General features: G+C 37.7%; 1 protein-coding gene across 1 annotated transcript; it reads left to right on the plus strand.

Moving 5' to 3' along the window:
• Nucleotides 1-446: 446 nt before the first annotated feature.
• Nucleotides 447-18608, plus strand: LOC125228169. Its single transcript, XM_048132627.1, has 18 exons — nucleotides 447-585; nucleotides 1802-1925; nucleotides 2598-2798; nucleotides 2891-2988; nucleotides 3976-4054; nucleotides 4357-4523; nucleotides 5738-5804; nucleotides 6389-6524; nucleotides 8356-8548; nucleotides 9376-9542; nucleotides 10136-10217; nucleotides 10880-10963; nucleotides 11064-11190; nucleotides 12889-12970; nucleotides 13678-13792; nucleotides 15069-15140; nucleotides 15734-15814; nucleotides 18322-18608. Exons 2-18 carry the CDS (start codon nucleotides 1832-1834, stop codon nucleotides 18472-18474), a joined length of 1998 nt encoding a protein of 665 aa, XP_047988584.1. The 5' UTR covers nucleotides 447-585; nucleotides 1802-1831; the 3' UTR covers nucleotides 18475-18608.
• The last annotated feature ends 226 nt before the right edge of the window (nucleotides 18609-18834 follow it).

An 18834-nucleotide genomic window follows, 5' to 3' on the forward strand; every position in this document is an offset into this window, starting at 1 on the left:
GACTAATATGACTATAGTTATAATATGTTACGTATTATTCTCAAATCTCTCTACTTGATAAAAAATAAATTCACTACCGAAGTTTATCGTGTATTTTTCTTAAATAAATTCATTCAGCAATTCCCGTTTAGTTTGTACATTTGGATCACGTCTCCGATTTGGATAAAAATTGGTAGGCTGATAGAGTCCATGATGCTGAGCAAGATCCACTAAGTTTCCCAAAATGTTCTAGGTTGATTGTATGAAACTTTCCTTTTTTGTTACCGAAAATGTATAGAAATCTGGTAACAAAAAAGGAAGGTTTCATACAAACTACATAGGACATTTTGGGAAACCTCGTGGATCTTGCTCAGCATCATGAACTCTATCAGCCTACCAATTTTTATCCAATTTTTATGCTTTTTATACCACCAGTCCTCCAAGATTGTACGACAAGAGTGAGAGCGTAGGTAGCATGTTTGGCGCGGCGCTTTGCAGCGCTGACGTCACTCGCGACGGTCTCGCTGACCTCCTGGTCGGTGCGCCGGCGCAGCACCGCTGGGCACAGACTATGACACCGGCGCTGTGCAGATTTATACTAAATCGGTCAGTATTTTACAGTGAGAGAGATAGATGTAGACACTACTGGTTAGAGCAGGACATAGTCATGTTAGACAGATTGAGAGTGAAAGCAGCACGTTCGGAGCAGCGCTTTGCAGCGCTGACGTCACTCGCGACGGTCTCGCTGACCTCCTGGTCGGTGCGCCGGCGCAGCACCGCTGGGCCACAGACAATGATACCGGCGCGATCCACATTTATTTCAAATCTGTATGAATTTGTTCACTATTTTCTCATAATTGTGGCCATTCATCAATCCCTACGCTTCTTTGCCATGAATAGCGGCGTGAACGCTCACAGCGTTTCCGACTAGCTGGCCATGTCCTGCCTATAATGAATAAATCAAGACGTGTTAAAAAATGGTTTATTCTCAAAATAAACCCTTTTTGTTACGAATTACTTCTTCTGCCAAACTGCAGGACAGTTTGTTGGCAGAGGGGACTCCCTTACATAATATAAGTGGGTAAAACTATCTAAGAGTTTACACGCTAAGTACAGTTTTGAGGTAATGTACAAACACGTCTGGAATAGAATTCACATTGCAGGGCAGCATGCATCAGGACTAGGAATAACTCTGGAAAGAACGACTTGGAGAGTTCTAGTCAAAGTGCCCACAGTCGTCACATCCCTCAGCCATGAGCATACATCGGGGTTTTGGGAGCGGGAAGGATTTACACTAGCCCAAAAGAGCATTTCTTTTTTGTGCCATTTTTTAATTTTGATTTTTTTAGGGAATTTTAGGTCAATTGTACTCAGAATCACGAGTACTTTCAATCTCACTGGGAGACAAAAAGTGTCCCAGAAGTTTCATACATTTTTGTTACTTTCCTCTTTTGTCATCCCACAAAAAAATGGTAACAAAATAAGAAAAAATTGTATGGGATAATTTTTTTAACTTAGTAGGATTGAAAAAGCTAGCGATTCTGCGTAGAAATAGCATTTTTTTTTTCAGAAATATCACATATGGGCATTTCTTTTTTTTTCGCCACTTTTATGAAATATGATATTTTTGAAAACAATTATATTAGCAAAAAAAAGAAATGCTCAAAAACGGTCAAAACGACAAAAAATACTTACGTTATTAATACACGAAATCATTCCCGCACCTAAAACCCATGCCATGAGGAATTAAGGATACATAAAAAAAAACCAAAAAAAAACATCCAGACCCCTTAACTTCATTTTTAAATTTTTGTTGTTTCAGATTAATATTTACGATAATAAGACAGTCGAGATGGGCTTAATATTGACAGTTTGGGGAGTGAAGAGCGGCTCACGTTTCGGAACTACTTTGTCCACTAACGATGTCAACGGCGACTCTTATCCTGGTAAATTAGTCCTTTCTCTTTTGCATTGTATACGTCATAATGACTAGTACAATGTACAGTGAGCTGCAAAAGTGCATGGCGAATTTATCAATGAATTCATTTATGATTTCTCCATGAAATTTTGCAGTTCACTGTACAAGTTGCAGAACATTCTCAAAATTTCCGTAAATTACTGGAAATTTCATAAGAAATTTATTACGCTATGTTCTCAACAGTTGACGATCGCTTCATTTTATGCTTTAGTCACACACTGGCGTTAATTATCAACTTACAAAATGCTATAGAAATTTACCCTAAAGCTGGGCAATGAACATGTGAAGAACAACACCGAGAACTTTCCATGAGAAAATTCGCAATTTTGGAAATTTCTCGATGCGTTGCTACTAGTGCCTATTTATAAATGATTAGTAGCAACTATAAGTCCATGACCGAGTAAATATCGAGCAGAAAGAAGGTTATGCCTGACGACGAAGGTGGAAACTCAGTGTATATGTTCGGAAATGGTTTTCTTATAACCATTTGCGAAGTTGGGTTAGACACGTTTTATACACACACACACAAAACGCTGCTCTCGCTTTCAACTCTCTCGTATATCCCCAGAGTCATCAGGCTTCTAGATTCTCCAGATAGTCTTCTGCACGACATAAGTTAATTTCACCAAAATCGTTTCAGAAATAATTGTCAGCGCGCCATTCGAAAAGTCAGGAGGAGTGTTATACATTCTGTGTGGATACGCCATACGTGAGACTATCAAAAACAAACGAGATACGGTATCAGTGTCAGAACTGGCCAGAACACAAAGGATCGAGAAGAGCAAGTCTTTTGGGTTTAGTTTACAGCCAGTTGCTGATTATAACGACAATGGGAGCGATGGTACGTACCTAACCGCACTGTTCAGCATGAATTGCTCAGGGCCTGAAGTTCTAAAGGAAAATTAATATAATAATTTATAAATTTTCACACAGAACTTGCGGTTGGTGCTCCGGAAGAATCCACCGTTACAATGTATAGTGGAATCCGGGCCATTACAGTAAATGTCACTTCTGAATTTACAGATTATGCGGTATGTATTTTTTAAAGACGTATGATGTTCGGGAAGAGACGAGATGTGAAACATATGAAACATTCTGTGAATGTTCACAGGTACTAAAATCTAAACGCGGGATATCTAACGCGCGTGAATAGGGAACTTGACTGTAGTTAAAATAAAATATTTTATACCATGCATAAATAAAATATAGCATCCGATAATTAAGAAGTTATTTTCAAATCCAATTTCTATTTAATAAGTCAGGTAGAAATATATAAAGTAACTGAGTTGTCCGTGACGTCACTCAATTCGATTTCATATAAATTCCATATAAAATAAATGTCAACTTTAATCGTCAAATTGTTGAGTTGACATCTTATTGCGAAATGCATGTGGGATAACATATTATTGCGTAAATGCGTATCAGCATCCTATTAGCAAGTCGTTCAACTCCGTTTTGACAGTTCGTAAAAAGAAGCTGATTTGACTAGGAGGCAAGTAGCCTATTCGCCCCTAGAGGCGCTACTTCAGCTACAGTCTCGTACTCTTTGTACTGAAACTGAAAAACATGACACGACACGTTCATACGTTTCTGTGAAAATACAATGGAAACGAATTTGCCCTACATCTGTCACTTGAGTTCTACTCGAACCCTGTGATCAATTGATGATTGCTAATAAAATATGGCCTAATATAATTTTGTTTCAGACCAAAGAGGATCGAGTATTAGAGTTACTGTCGAAGTAAAATGTGTAATCACAGTGCATAGACTGCCATCTCTTGACACTGACTTAAAACTTTTGAACCTCAGTTTTGACAATTCGGTCCATATTCTTAGCTCGATATGTGTTAAAAATGTTAAAATGTCAAATATCAATATTAGCGCCATCTAGCTGAGCGTACCCCAAAGGTGTAATGCCGTCTAGGCCACACCGTACCTTTTTCTGTATGGTACTGAGGTACGTTTTTTTCTTAGACTATCCGTCTATACGGAGTTATACATATATGTCTTTGTTTCAGACAAAGACCAACACTGAATTTGGCTTTGCTTCGTGCGTCACAATTGACAAGCCTAAAGAACCTAAAGAAATTAAAATGCGTAAGTGTTTTAAACGAATTATTGACCAGTGAGGAGGCACACTGACATTTTATCGCATGTCACTCAACTGTCATTCATATGTTAGAGAGATAAAAAATATCATCTCGCTCTCACGTGAGAAATTCAACAATGCAATGGACTAATAAGGTGACGCCATCTGACGTCACCTTTGAGTGCGCCTCTTCATTTACACTTTTATTTTTTTGCTACTTATTTTTTGTAGACTATGCGCTATGCACAAAGTTGCATGCATGCAAATAAATTAACCTCAACAATAATTAAATTGTGCAATTCGATTACAGAGTTATTGGTTAAAAATGTATTGACTGGCGATAAGGCTGTTTTTAAAAGCAACGAAAACGGTAAAACGAAACAAATGACAAACGTTAAATTATACGAGATATCTCCAACAGATAAGCCTACACTTATTAATGGGACTATGCACCGATATTGTCGGGAATACCTTATTGTGAGTAAAATGTTTGCTTATATCAAGGATTATTTATATAGGACTAGCTTTTGCTCACGGCTTCGCTCGCGTTAGAAAGAGACGAAAAATAGCCTATGTCATCACTCTCCATCCCTTCAACTATCTCCACTTAAAAAATCACGTCAATTCGTCGCTCCGTTTTGCCGTGAAAGATGGACAAACAAACAGACACACACACTTTCCCATTTATAACATTAGTATGGATTTACAATATTCATACAAAGAATCGTACCTCGATTTTTTAGCGCCCTATTTAATTGTATAACAGCCACTGATGATGCCTACAATTTTTTTTTTCAAAATGTGTATTGTCGTGATACTTATGATGATGATATTAAAATAAAGGGATATATAATTTGTTCTTATCCATACTAATATTATAAATGGGAAAGTGTGTGTGTCTGTTTGTTTGTCCGTCTTTCACGGCAAAACGGAGCGACGAATTGACGTGATTTTTGAAGTGAAGATAGTTGAAGGGATGGAGAGTGACATAGGCTACATTTTGTCTGTTTCTAACGCGAGCGAGCCGCGGGCAAAAGCTAGTAAAAAATAAAAACACGCAAATATATTTCGAGAAAATATGACTTTGGCCACTTCCAGGCTGCGAAACAGCGCCATCTAGTTTTAAGGCTAAAACTGTATGGGCCATACATTCCAGGGGCTTTTTCGGTCCCGTATTAAATTGTTCTTGCTTATATGTTCGGTATTATTGGATTCAATTATTCGTTTCTTTAAATCTTTAAAATGTCTAGGCCCTAGCAATTTTCCTATCCCCAACTTCGTGGTGAGCTGGAAATTCGTATTAAACCTCGATAAAATTTTAAATTATGCAAATGAAAACGACAGATATTCATCAAACTGAAATTTTTAACACCGAAAGATTCTTATACAAAGTGTATAATTATTACAAATTAACGTGCCACGTGTACAACGAGAAAAATAACTTTTATCGAGATTTATAAGTCTGTTTTGGCCCATCTCCCTTTATCAGTAGGTATGCATTTGATTACGCCATCTCTACGCAGCGTTTTATATTTGGCATTCAGCTCCATCTAGCGACACATAAAACAGTTTTATTATGAGGAAGAGGATTCTCAACATTGTAACCAGGCCAGTGAAACAAAAACACGGTGGAGGTTATAGTATAAATTACATGCCCTAGATGGCGCCTCTATATTAATTTATTTTTCTAGACGAACTGTTTCTCCTGTAAGGTCAACACAACAGTCTCTTTGGCGGAGGATATTGAGACTTTGAAAGGTAAGCCTAAATTAAATATTTCAAAATTTGTAGAACGGATAAAAATCTGACTACGGGGTACATATACATACCCAAGGAAAATAGAGGTTAACCCTCGGGTTTTTTCGTTGGTGAAAGTGATCCTTAGATGCCAATAAATGCACGAAACCCCATAAGGCCCATAAATCAAAAATACTATTCTTTACAATTATATTCTATCGAGCCAATCATATCCTATAAATATGAACATATTTCTTAAGGTTCAGCGGGGCAAATCTCGACTGGGGCAAATGTAACTAAGTAATCCATTTTTTCATTATTACACTATGATGTTGAGTTCTACATGATTGTATCCAACACGTTTACCATAATATAACTGGTGGACACTATTTAATAATGCAAACATTGTAAAACATTGAAAAAATGGACCAGTTACATTTGCCCCCCAGTCGAGATTTACCCCGCTGTGCCTTATTTGCATTACTATAACAATCTAGTTTTCTTGACATACACGGGAACAATATTTTTCCTGTAATTTTAGGCCTTGGTAGATAGAAAAGGGCCCTACTAGAAAAAATGTAATAATTTTTAACTCTCAATTTCAGAGTTCAAAAACTCTTGGGTGACAATAAGCCCGCAGAGTAGCCTGAGTAAAGTGACTCAGCCGCAGTGCAACTGTGGCGGAGTGCCTTGCAAGCCTGAATACTCTGTGGAAATGCTATGGTCTGGAAAAAGTGGCAAGTACGTTCATTGAGACTGCGTCTTTAAGTACCTACTGAGGTAGAGATAGGCTTGCCAGATCGAATTACCCGATTATCGGGGAAAAATAGAGATGAGCTGAGAGGAGTATACTTATAGTGTTGATGGTAATAGACCGGAGAAGAAAAAGAGATTGAGGAATAGAGAAAGAGATGAAGGTTACTATGCTATTGGTTGATTATCTCACATCTCCCTTATTTCTGCCTCAGCGAAAAGGCAGGCTTAGTATAAACCCTATCCAGAAAATAATGTAAACTCGTCTCACAAACTTCACACATAAATACCTACGTATATATCACGCTTGCCGCGCTATATCATAAAAATAAATCACGACAGTCAAAGAAGAAAAGTACCAACACTTAATATTACATATCAAGACAAAAATGTTGATAAAGTGCGTGTAACAAAGTTCCTAGGCCTCTCAATCGACAGTGACATGTCGTGGAGAACTCACTCTGAAGAAGTATGTAAGAAACTTTACCGATTCTCATATGCTTTGTATAGATTAGCGAAGACTACTGACCGAAGCGCCGTTCTAACTGCCTACCATGGATTTGTGTCATCAACTTTACGTTATGGGATAATTTTCTGGGGTAACTCTACATATCGACACACTTTGTTTAGGGCACAGAAACGATGCGTAAGGGCTATCTGCGGACTGAGTCCCCAGGAAAGTATCACGGATCTCTTCGAGTCGCTAGGACTGTTGACATTTCCATGTCTCTATATCTACGAATGCTGCGTCTTTGTGAAGACTAACCTAAGATTTTTTAGATTTAAAGAACAAAAACGAATTTGTAGCCTCCGGCCACGGAAACCGGTGCTGTCGGTTGGTACGATTTCAACAGCTTTGATGAAAAAAAGTGTTTTAGTAATGGCACCAAAGATATTCAACAAGCTACCAGAATCTTGGCAAACGGCACCAATACATAAGTTTAAATCTTTATTATTTAATTTTTTACTCGTTATGTCCTACTATAATGTGAATGATTATTTTAATGATATTGACATATGCTAAATGTAATTAATTTTAATTTATTATTCACAATCATTTCCGTATTTAATTGACATACTTTTTAATAATTATTATTTTTTAAATCATTTTTTTTCTTTTTAATTATTTTCCATTTATTTTCTACCATTTATTTAATCTTGATTCATTTATGCATATGCTAATATAATTACGCATGTAAATATTGTAAAAATTGTATATATAATTACATTATATGAAACTATTTCGTACACCAAAAGGCACATCATGGCTGTTCTATGAAGTACTATGTTACCACCTATCTATTATGTACCTATGATGAACGAATAAATAAATTGAAATTGAAATTGAAATTGACATTTAACATTTGCGTCAGAAACAATGAAATTAGTGGTGACATGTGTTGACGACCGGTCTGGCCTAGCGGGTAGTGACCCTGCCTGCTAAGCCGCGGTCCCGGGTTCGAATCCCGGTAAGGGCATTTATTTGTGTGATGAGCACAGATATTTGTTCCTGAGTCATGGATGTTTTCTACCTCTGTGGGTATAATATGTATATAAGTATTTGTATATTATAAATTTAATATCGTTGTCTGAGTAACCGCAACACAAGCCTTCTTGAGCTTACCGTGGGACTCAGTCAATCTGTGTAAGAATGTCCTATAATATTTATTTATTTATGTTAAACGTTTAACTGCATCCAGCTTTTACTTTTAATAGTCTCCGAAATAAGACAATACGTATCAGTGTCACGAATACGTTCGACGAAAAATTCTAAAGAGTTAGGAGGTAAGACGGTTTTCACTGTTATTTTATCTTTCAGAATTCACCAATACGTCGTCGGTTCATCCGATATGGAGACAGTGACGATCGTAGTAAGCAATAATGGTACGATGGGGTGCGGTGCGTGCGTGATCGTGCATGTAAGCGGCACGCTTCTGCATACTCTGCCTTGTGCGAAGGAAAAGGGGTATTACAAGTGCGAGCTACCGTCGCCTTTTCGCACTGGTACCAATGTGAGTACCTAAATATTTATTTCATTGTGGTAGTAAGGAGATGGTAATAAAATTATACTAAGCAATAATGGTACGATGGGGTGCGGTGCGTGCGTGATCGTGCATGTAAGTGGTACGCTTCTGCATACTCTGCTTTGTGCGAAGGAAAAGGGGTATTACAAGTGCGAGCTACCGTCGCCTTTCCGCGCGGGGACCAATGTGAGTAAATATTTATTTCATTGTGGTAGTATGTAGACGGTAACAAAATTATACTAAGCAATAATGGTACGATGGGGTGCGGTGCGCGCGTGATCGTGCATGTAAGTGGTACGCTTCTGCATACTCTGCTTTGTGCGAAGGAAAAGGGATATTACAAGTGCGAGCTACCGTCGCCTTTTCGCACTGGTACCAATGTGAGTACCTAAATATTTATTTCATTGTGGTAGTAAGGAGATGGTAATAAAATTATACTAAGCAATAATGGTACGATGGGGTGCGGTGCCTGCGTGATCGTGCATGTAAGCGGTACGCTTCTGCATACTCTGCCTTGTGCGAAGGAAATGGGATATTACAAGTGCGAGCTACCGTCGCGTCGCATCTCCGTACTGGGACCAATCAATGTGAGTCAACCATTTGTCTCAATTCGATAGTAATCCTAATAATAGTCCAAATTTAAATCTGTCATTGACAATTGCAATGTCTAAGCTAATAGATACATTATGTCCACTCTACGCTAAGTCTTACTTCTCATGAACCGTTTTCGTATTTTTTTGAGCACATTACTGATGACAAGTTCTTGGTAACTTTTTATTCAGATAATATGTCGCAAGTGTATTGGTTTGTTTTAGAAAACTATAGACGTTCAGCTCCAGACAAACACCCTGAACCTTGAAGAAAAGGGAGTTACAGTCGACGTGGAAGTGCGCAAGGAATGCAGCAAACCGGACGGTGTGCAGTCCTCTCTGGCGCTCGGTTACGATTTCAGAAATGTACTCGAAAACGTTGCTATTCACGGGTGAGAGAAATATGAGACTTTTGCATAATATAGCGAAGCATTGTTGAATAATATTCTTCATTCGTTGGTTTGCTGAATATAAAATATTTTTAAGTTTTACAACAATATGGTTTATCTTTTTAAATTTATATTTTTTGGAGAAACAGCAGAACAGTTTCGTTTTCTTTCAGCCCCTTATTTGCCAAGAGTGGCACTGAAACTTGAGAAGTTTCATGTTCTCTGCTTACCCCTTCATGGGATACAGGCGTGATAGTATGTATGTATGTATGTGTGTACAACAGAAGTATTTGACAGGTTATCAAAGGTTACATTAGTAGCAATACTTTTGGATATAAATAAATAATAAATAAATATTATGGGACATTCTTACACAGATTGACTGAGTCCCACCATAATCTCAAGAAGGCTTGTGTTGTGGGTACTCAGACAACGATATATATAATATACAAATACTTATAATATACATAGAAAACATCCATAACTCACACACACATCTCATGGATATATACACTTACTTCTCTAAACGTTCTCACTAAAACAATTTCTGAATTTATTGTATAAGATGTTTTATTACAAGTGATTTTTTAATTCAGGTCTACTTTAAATCGAGTAATATCTGACGCAGAATTAGAAGATCCAAAGGAAGATAAGTTGTCAGTGGAACAAACCTATACTGTGAGTTCAACTGCTTTATTGTCTACTTTGTATCTTAGGTTAAGAGATAACTTCGTCTGCGTGACATTTGTATTTTTTTATATTTTTGCTTAATTTCATTCTTTATATCCCTTAAATGTTTTCCCAAGATAAAGTCTATTTATTTAGTAAATGTTCCCCATTTGAATAGGTTTAACAGTTTAAGCCTAATTGGGTAACATGCAGGTAATAGGGAACTTGACTGTAGTTAAAATAAAATATTTTTCCCCTCATAGCAGGAAACACGTGTTTTGAACTTGACTGAAGATGTTTTACCACCTGTGGAAATGAAAAATATGCGTTGTACTTTCCTCGCTATAGTGACAATTATACCATGCACGAAATAAAGCATCATATAATTATAAGAAAAACATGAAGAGAAGTAATTTTTAAATCCAATTTCTATTTAATAAGTCAGGTAGAAATATATAAAGTAACTGAGTTCATCGTGACGTCACTCAATTCGATTTCATATAAATTACATATTAGCAGGTCGTTCAAATTTGTTTTGACAGTTCTTAAAAAGAAGTTGATTTGATTGGGAGGCAAGTAGCCTATTATATTCGCATTTGTAAGACCTGTGGCTTCCAAAAGTCAAGTTAAACTGTTAATAATAAATTTACAAGATTAGTTTTGAATTCCAGATTTATAACAACCAGACATTTCAATGGAAGAAGGTGTTCGTAATGATAGACGGAATGGACAACACGTATATAGAGAAATCTTTGGTAAGAAAATATTTCAAATATAGCTCCTTGCTTGCACTATCACTATGCTGTTTACCACTTACACCTGTTGTTGCTATATATATCTATCTCTTTCCCACAGATAAGGGTTAGCCAACCGAACAAATGCTCAGGGAAATTGATAAACATTTGGAAATGTTCAATTACATTGCCATCGAACTCTACGACGATAATAACGGTGTCTTCAACCATTGTCAAAAATAAGCTAGGTGAGTTGGTAGGACGTTGCTGCAATAGATTCGGGATATCACATCCATAGAGGAATAAGTAGGGAAGAGTTGTAACTCCACACATCAGTAAATGCGGGTTATTTGTATAGGCACAGTTAAGTGACATCTAGCGACAATCACGCGTCAAATAGCGTGAATTATCAGTACCACTACTCGATACTAGGTGGGAACTAAGTCTTGTCTCCCAAAAATTTATTAGAACAGTTTACAACTTATATTACAAGCAGAAGGAATTGAAAACAGAATACTGATTAATACTATTGTAATATTAGCTAAAAAATGGTGAGCATTAGACTCGTTCATTCGTTCGTCGCGGTTGCGACATCTTTTGACAAGTAGCAGTACTGATAATTTACGCTAGTTGACGCGTGATTGTCGCTAGATGTCACTTACTATGCCTATACAAATAACCCGCATTTACTGGTGTATGGAGTTACAAGTCTTCCCTTATTCCTCTACGCTGTATCCAAATAATATACGTCCCACTGCTGGGCACAGGCCTGCTTTCACGCGGGAGAGAGCTCGGGTTACTAGTATAGTCCCCACGTTATAGGTTACATAATTATAGGTAAAGTATAATGTATAATTGTATATGTTACCTACTCGTACAACAAGTGCACAACGTCTCGCACAAACTTTAAAACGAAACGTATCCAAACTGCTATGCGATTTATTTTTACCAGACTAAGGCAACGCAAAAACAGGGATACGATTTTGATCGGTATTGAGGCATAGAAATTAACAGTTTACATACATACATACATACATACATACATACAATAACGCCTGTTTCCCAAAGGGGTAGGCAGAGATCACGGATTTCCATTTACTACGATCCTGACAAATCACTTTCGCTTCACAGACTTTCATAACGTTTCTCATACACGCTCGTCGGTTTCGAGTACTTCTGACCTGGCCTTTACAGTATACATATAAGATAAATAATTACCAGTGCTCGACAGTCAAATGTTCATATAGGTGCCACCAAGGACCATATAATACCGGGACTGACAAAGCCCATACAAAAAGCGTGCCCCTGAAATGTATGGGCCTAAGGCTTAAAACTAGATGGCGCTGTTTCGCAGCCTGGAAGTGGCCAAAGTCATATTTTCCCCAAATATTTTTGCGTGTTTTTATTTATTACAAGAGCAAATGACATGATTCTTTATTTTAATATCATGATATTACGTCAATAGATATTTAAAAAAAATTGTAGGCATCATCAGTGTAGTTATGATAGTATTTAATAGGTGGCGCTAAAAAATGGAGGTACAATTCTTAGTATGAAGATTGTAAATCCTATATAAATAATCCTTGGTGCCACTTTCAAGTTATTGTCAATAAATGTGTGAGCCTGTGTGGTGACGGGTTAAGAATTTCACCACCCCCTTTCTTCCCGTGGGTGTCGTAGAAGGCGACTATGGGATATGGGTTAAATTGTGGCGTAGGCGAGAGGCTGGCAACCTGTCACTGCAATGTCACAGTTTCGTTTTCTTTCAACCCCTTATTTGCCAAGAGTGGCACTGAAGCTTTAATAGTTTCATGTGTTCTGCTTACCCCTTTATGGGATACAGGCGTGATTGTATGTATCTATGTATGTGTAGAAATGTGTATTTTTTGTGTCGAGTAGTGTTGCTTACGTAAATAAAAATTAAAACTTGTTTTTTTTCCTCTTAGCGATATTCCTGAAGAAAGATACCACAAAAATAACATCAAAACTGAAACTGCAGTTACTACCCGACGTAACTAAAGATAAATCGTAAGTAAGCCAATAAACTGACATATACCTACTCACATCCACTTTTAAGTAAATGGCGAAAGGATTTCCCATTCCCAAGAATGTCCTTAAAATTTTGACGGATACGTTTGAACATGTCATACTATTTCAGTCAGTCTCACTGACTTACTGACACTGTGCACTGTCTGAACAAGCATGACGATTACGAACATTTCCGGAAAAATACGAAGGAAAAGCTTTTCGCACTACATCTGTAAATTATTATGAATTATGATCCCTTTCTTGGCAATCTGCGCTTTAGTCGCCGATGTTTAAAAGACAAATTCATCGTCGGTACAAAATAATGGCGAATTTAACCTTTCGACCGCTTAGAAAATCAAGCGTGTTCATTGGTGGAATGAACCCCGCATATTTTATACTAATTTTACATATATTTAGAATAGAATAGAATAGAAAACATTTATTTAACGCCACAACAATGTACAAATAAAACAGAACACATGGAAACAAAAAAACACTCCTCGGCTTCCTCGCTAAAATCAGCATAATGCCGCGGACATCCGCAACGCTGCGCTGGTTTTCTGTGGGGACCTGACTTACACTAAATTTCATACCAATAAATGGAATTCGATCGGCAAAGTGGTTGTGTTGTGTCTGAGAATTAGAGACACAGGTAGAGAGAGAGAGAGAGAGAAACCTAATACATATACTTATCTATATAATTTTAGAGTGACTACAGAAATAACGCTGGAAGAAAAGCCGAAAAGCCCAATGGGAACCATTTTGATCGCCATCTTCGTGGCCTTGCTTCTGTTACTCATCATAGGATTTATACTTTACAAGGCAAGTTACTAACATTACGTACTCGTAATATAATTATTTTCGCGCGTTTCCCAGAGAGGTATGCAGAGATCATGGATTTCCACTTGCTACGCAAAAGTGGCGCTGATTATCATAAATATAAGTCATTTCACCTCCAATATTAATGCTATAGGTAGATAGCTAATTTAAGAGTTTTGAATGATTCACGGTTATTTTCATTAGACTTATATTGACCGCATGTTGTATGCAACTGCGTCAAAATATCGGGAGCTCGACAAAAATCAAAAAGGTAATCACGGTCTATATCCCGGTCTAGATAGCTAATTTGCTACCATCAGGGGCCCATTTCTCGAAGCTACAAGTTACAATTTTCAAGCGGTAATCAATATCTAATATGACAAGTTGGAAAGAGACTTCCGCTTGTAATTTCAGTTTTGAGAAATGGGCCCTAGGACATGGTAAAATGTGACATGGACAACTAAAATAAATGTTATACAAAGAAAACATGGTCAAGACCTCAAAATGTCCAGAACTGGATTCGAACTAGCCCCTTCGTTGAAACACAACACCATCAGACACTTGGACGCTTTGGTAATTTTTAGGGTTCCGTAGTCAACTAGGAACCCTTATAGTTTCGCCATGTCTGTCTGTCCGTCCGTCCGTCCGTCCGCGGATAATCTCAGTAACTGTTAGCACTAGAAAGCTGAAATTTGGTACCAATATGTACATCAATCACGCCGACAAAGTGTTAAAAAGGAATAAGGGTTTACTAAAATTGTTTTTTGATAATATTAATATTTTCGGAAATAATCGCTCCTAAAGGAAAAAAAAGTGTGTCCCCCCCCTCTAACTTTTGAACCATAATATAATTATGTTTAAAAAATATGAAAAAAATCAGAAAAGTAAAACTTTATAAAAACTTTCTAGGAAAATTGATTTGAACTTGATAGGTTCAGTAGTTTTTGAGAAAAATACGGAAAACTACGGAACCCTACACTGAGCGTGGCCCGACACGCTCTTGGCCGGTTTTTTCATTGTATTTATTTCAGTTTGTAATGTAATAGTAGTGTGTCTATTTAAACAGTATTATCATGGAAAAGCCAACAAAATGAGGGCAGCACCATTGCACGTGTCGAGAGTAGCGGGCGTATTAGAAACCCATGGTTTCCACTAGTTTCCAGGTGTTCCATTGACTGATAGTTTTATTTCCCGACCAACTCCATTTTCCGCCATTCATTTATATTTATAGCCTCACCTCCCATTGGAAAATGGTTCAGTTGATTTATTCGCTTTTCAGTTGAACTTTTTTAAAAGGAAAACGAAGGAAGAGCTGGAAGTGCTGAAAAATGAAATGAGACGACAGAGTACGGTGAGTAGATTGACAGTTTTTTTTTAAATGTAGTTGATCCAAAATGGTAATGAATTTTCAAAAAAACATACCTACATTCAGCATTCAATATAATATCACTAAAGAAGTTCAATATACCGTTTTATGTGTATTTATTTGATGTATAAATAAATATAAATATTATAGAACATTCTTACACAGACTGACTGAGGCCCGCGATAAGCTCAAGAAGGCTTGAGTTGTGGGTACTCAGACAACGATATATATAATATATAAATACTTATATACATAGGAAACAATTAACACATTGTCAAGAATTATGTATTATATTGCATGTAAGTATGTAATAATGTCTAAAGGAACCCGAAATTAAGTAACTTAATCATTATTTAATAAATGCTGCAGTTTTTCTTGTACCACGGTGGCAAACAAGCATACGGCCCTCCTGATGGCAAGCGGTTACCGTAGCCCTTGGGCGTCTGCGACTCAGGCTCCATAGCCGAATGGCATTTCTGCGACGCCAAATGCCGCAGAAATGCAGTCTGGCTCTAGAGATAGATTGGATTTGCGATTGTTACATATGACTTGTATTTATATTAGTTCGCTTTTTGCAGCGGGGTGGCACTCCAGTCGACATCCCAACTCAACCAGCAGTGGATCCAGCAGTAAGAGTACCAGATCATGACTTTGATATGGTACAAACTTATTTATATTATAATTTTTTTATTATTATAAATGGGCTTACTCTTTGCAACAGACTAGCTAAAGACAAAGAGGTGGCCTATGATGGAGGGAGCTCGCCCAGATGCCTGTTCACCCTTGATTTGAAGGTTGCCGGGTTATTTAACCATACTGCAAATTGTAAATGCGAAACTATGCCTGTACCTAATCTATGTGCTACGTGATAAGACACGCTTAAACCTGACCTTTAGTTGTAATTTGGTGCAGAGATAGTATGAGACCCGGGACAAGATATAGGATAGTTTTTGTCTTGGCAGGCAATCATGGTCGCGTGATAAACGATAAAACAGCAGGCCATCCCTATCGCACTATTCGTAAGTGCGATAGGGACGGCCAGATGTTTTATCACTTATCGCGCGACCCTTAAGAGGGTAAAATTTATGACACTTTCACTTTGAAAATGATGTAAACGATGTAAGCCACAGTCCACCGATATCAGTCTAATATATCGAACTCAGTAAATAGCACTCATTATAAGTCATAGAGTAAGGGCCCATTTAGACGGTACGAGAACTCGCATACGGGTTTTATTACATTGCGGTATTTGATGGCTGTGGAAAATCGTATGTACCCTAACATCCCGCAATGTAACTAAAATCGCATGCGAGTACGCACGCCGTCTAAATCAGGTCTAATGTATAAGTACACTAGCTGTTGCCCGCGGCTTCGCTCGCGTTAGAAAGAGACAAAAGGTGGCAGTCTGGCAGTCTCCATCCTTTCAAATATCTCCACTTTAAAAATCACGTCAATTCGTCGCTCCGTTTTGCCGTGAAAGACGGACAAACAAACTGACACACACACATTCCCATTTATTTATAATATTAATATGGATAAGTTATTACTATGCCTCAAAGTTTCTTGTAAAGTTTTCATTATAACATTCAATCAATCAATCAATCAATCAATCAATCAATTTATTTTGCAATAATAAGGGTTTGATTACAGATATTATTCAAAGTGAAGGTACTCCTTAATTAGCCATTCTTCATAGCATGCAAAATATTCACAACTATTTACATATGTACAAATCTTAACTAAACCATGATATTTCTACCTTTCTAAATGAAACATACCTACTACCAACAATCATTACATTAATATTAGATAATAGTTATTTGTTATACAAGAGTGCAAAGTTGTATTTTAACGCCGAGTGTGGAATTGAAAAACGAGCAAGCGAAAGGATTCATTAGTTGAACCACGAGCGAAGCGAGTGGTTCGAGAATAGAATCCTGAGCTTGCGAGTTTTTCAACACACGAGAAGTAAAATACATTTGCACTCGTGTGTAACACAAAATTTTTCCCCTCACTATAGCGAGGAAAGTACAGCGCAAAAAACGCCTTTATCACTGCGTCCAGTAGTTCCACAGGTGGTAAAACATCTTCATCACTAGATTAACCCACTTTTATCAATTTTAAAGCAGACAATTTGCCTCTATTCAAGGTCAAATAACTTAATCCACTAGTGGATAAAATGCGTTTTTACCCGCTGGTATTAAAGGACAAAACACGTGTTTCCGAGCTAGTGAGGGGAAAATGATTTTACATTGATGCATCAAGGCTGTCTGTCTATACAGATGTAGTGCGAAAAGGGTTTCTTTCGAATTTTTCCGGACACGTACGTATTTGTCGTTCTAGTTCACTCAATCTCAGTACATCTTGTATTGAGACTGACAGAAAGAGCATGACACGTTCGTACGTTTCCGTAACAATACGGCAAATCTTTTCGCATTAGGCCGTTTTTACACCATCCGATCCGATATCGGATTTCGGAAGGATTTCAATGGAAAAAATCCATGATGGCGCCGATAATGTATGGGATTTCGGTCCGACATCCGATATCGGTTCGATAATGTGAAAACGCACTTACGCCGTGTCTTGCGTGGGCGACGGTCGCGCGACCGTCGCCGTCGCGTCTCATACTTCCATATCGATAAGGTTTGATTTCGTATGCGTCGCATCGCCGTCGCGCGACCATCGCGCGACCGTCGCCCACGCAAGCCACGGCGTTAGGGTAAACTCGCCTCATTCGGTGATACAAGCTTTGAAGCACTATTCCGAAAGGCGATTTTTGGTTGTTTCACCGAATTGGGCGTGTCACGAATGAGGTGAGTTTTCCCTACACTGTATATCATTGTAAGGTACAGCGGGGCAAATCTCGACTGGGGGGGCAATTGTAACTGATCCATTTTTTTCATAATTACACTATGATGTTGAGTTCTACATGGATCCACTGAACACGCCTACATAACCGGTGGACATAATCTATTTAATAATACAAAGGGGGCTAATTGTAACTCATCCATTTTTTCCATAATTACATATAATCGGTGGACATACTCTATAAAACATAGAAAAAATGGATCAGTTACATTTGCCCCCCAGTCGAGATTTGTCCCGCTGTACCTTAGTTTTCTTTCGCATATAACATTCATTGTATAATTTACGTTTTAATCTCCAGGTGGACCTGATAGTGGACGAGACTCCGTTGGCTAAGTCATTGTCTTCCGATCAGCTAAACTCTATAGCGGCCAACCCGAACTCGGTGAAGTTAGAGGACTGTCCGAAAAAACAGGATTTCGATGAAAAAGATGGCTTTACGCATGTGCATTAACTGCTATACGTTTTTAAGTAATATACCAATATCAATTTCGACGGTCGGACTATTGGATAGTGCCTGCTAAGTTGGTGGGCCTGAGTTCGACACCGTAGTATAAGATGTTGCGTCCCAATAAACAAAAATAATAAAAATCACCGTTGCTTAACCATAAGGATAAAAATTACTCATACTAGTTTAAATTGATTTAATACCTAAAGGTACAGACCTAACACAACTGTTATAACATACACATACATACATATAATCACGCCTGTGTCCCATAAAGGGGTAAGCAGAGCACATGAATTATTAAGTTACAGTGCCACTCTTGGCAAAAGGGGTTGAAAGAAATCCAAAATTATGACATTGCAGTGA

The sequence above is a fragment of the Leguminivora glycinivorella genome, chromosome 7, assembly GCF_023078275.1.
Source record: "Leguminivora glycinivorella isolate SPB_JAAS2020 chromosome 7, LegGlyc_1.1, whole genome shotgun sequence".
Taxonomy (NCBI): domain Eukaryota; kingdom Metazoa; phylum Arthropoda; class Insecta; order Lepidoptera; family Tortricidae; genus Leguminivora; species Leguminivora glycinivorella.

Bases quoted from the DNA above. Each gene is read 5' to 3' on its own strand.
- LOC125228169 (XM_048132627.1), top strand. From the start codon at position 1,832: ATGGGCTTAATATTGACAGTTTGGGGAGTGAAGAGCGGCTCACGTTTC. The intron at 9,543-10,135 runs GTGAGAGAAATA...TTTTTAATTCAG, and splicing joins GAAAACGTTGCTATTCACGG to GTCTACTTTAAATCGAGTAA. The intron at 12,971-13,677 runs GTAAGTAAGCCA...ATATAATTTTAG, and splicing joins GACGTAACTAAAGATAAATC to AGTGACTACAGAAATAACGC.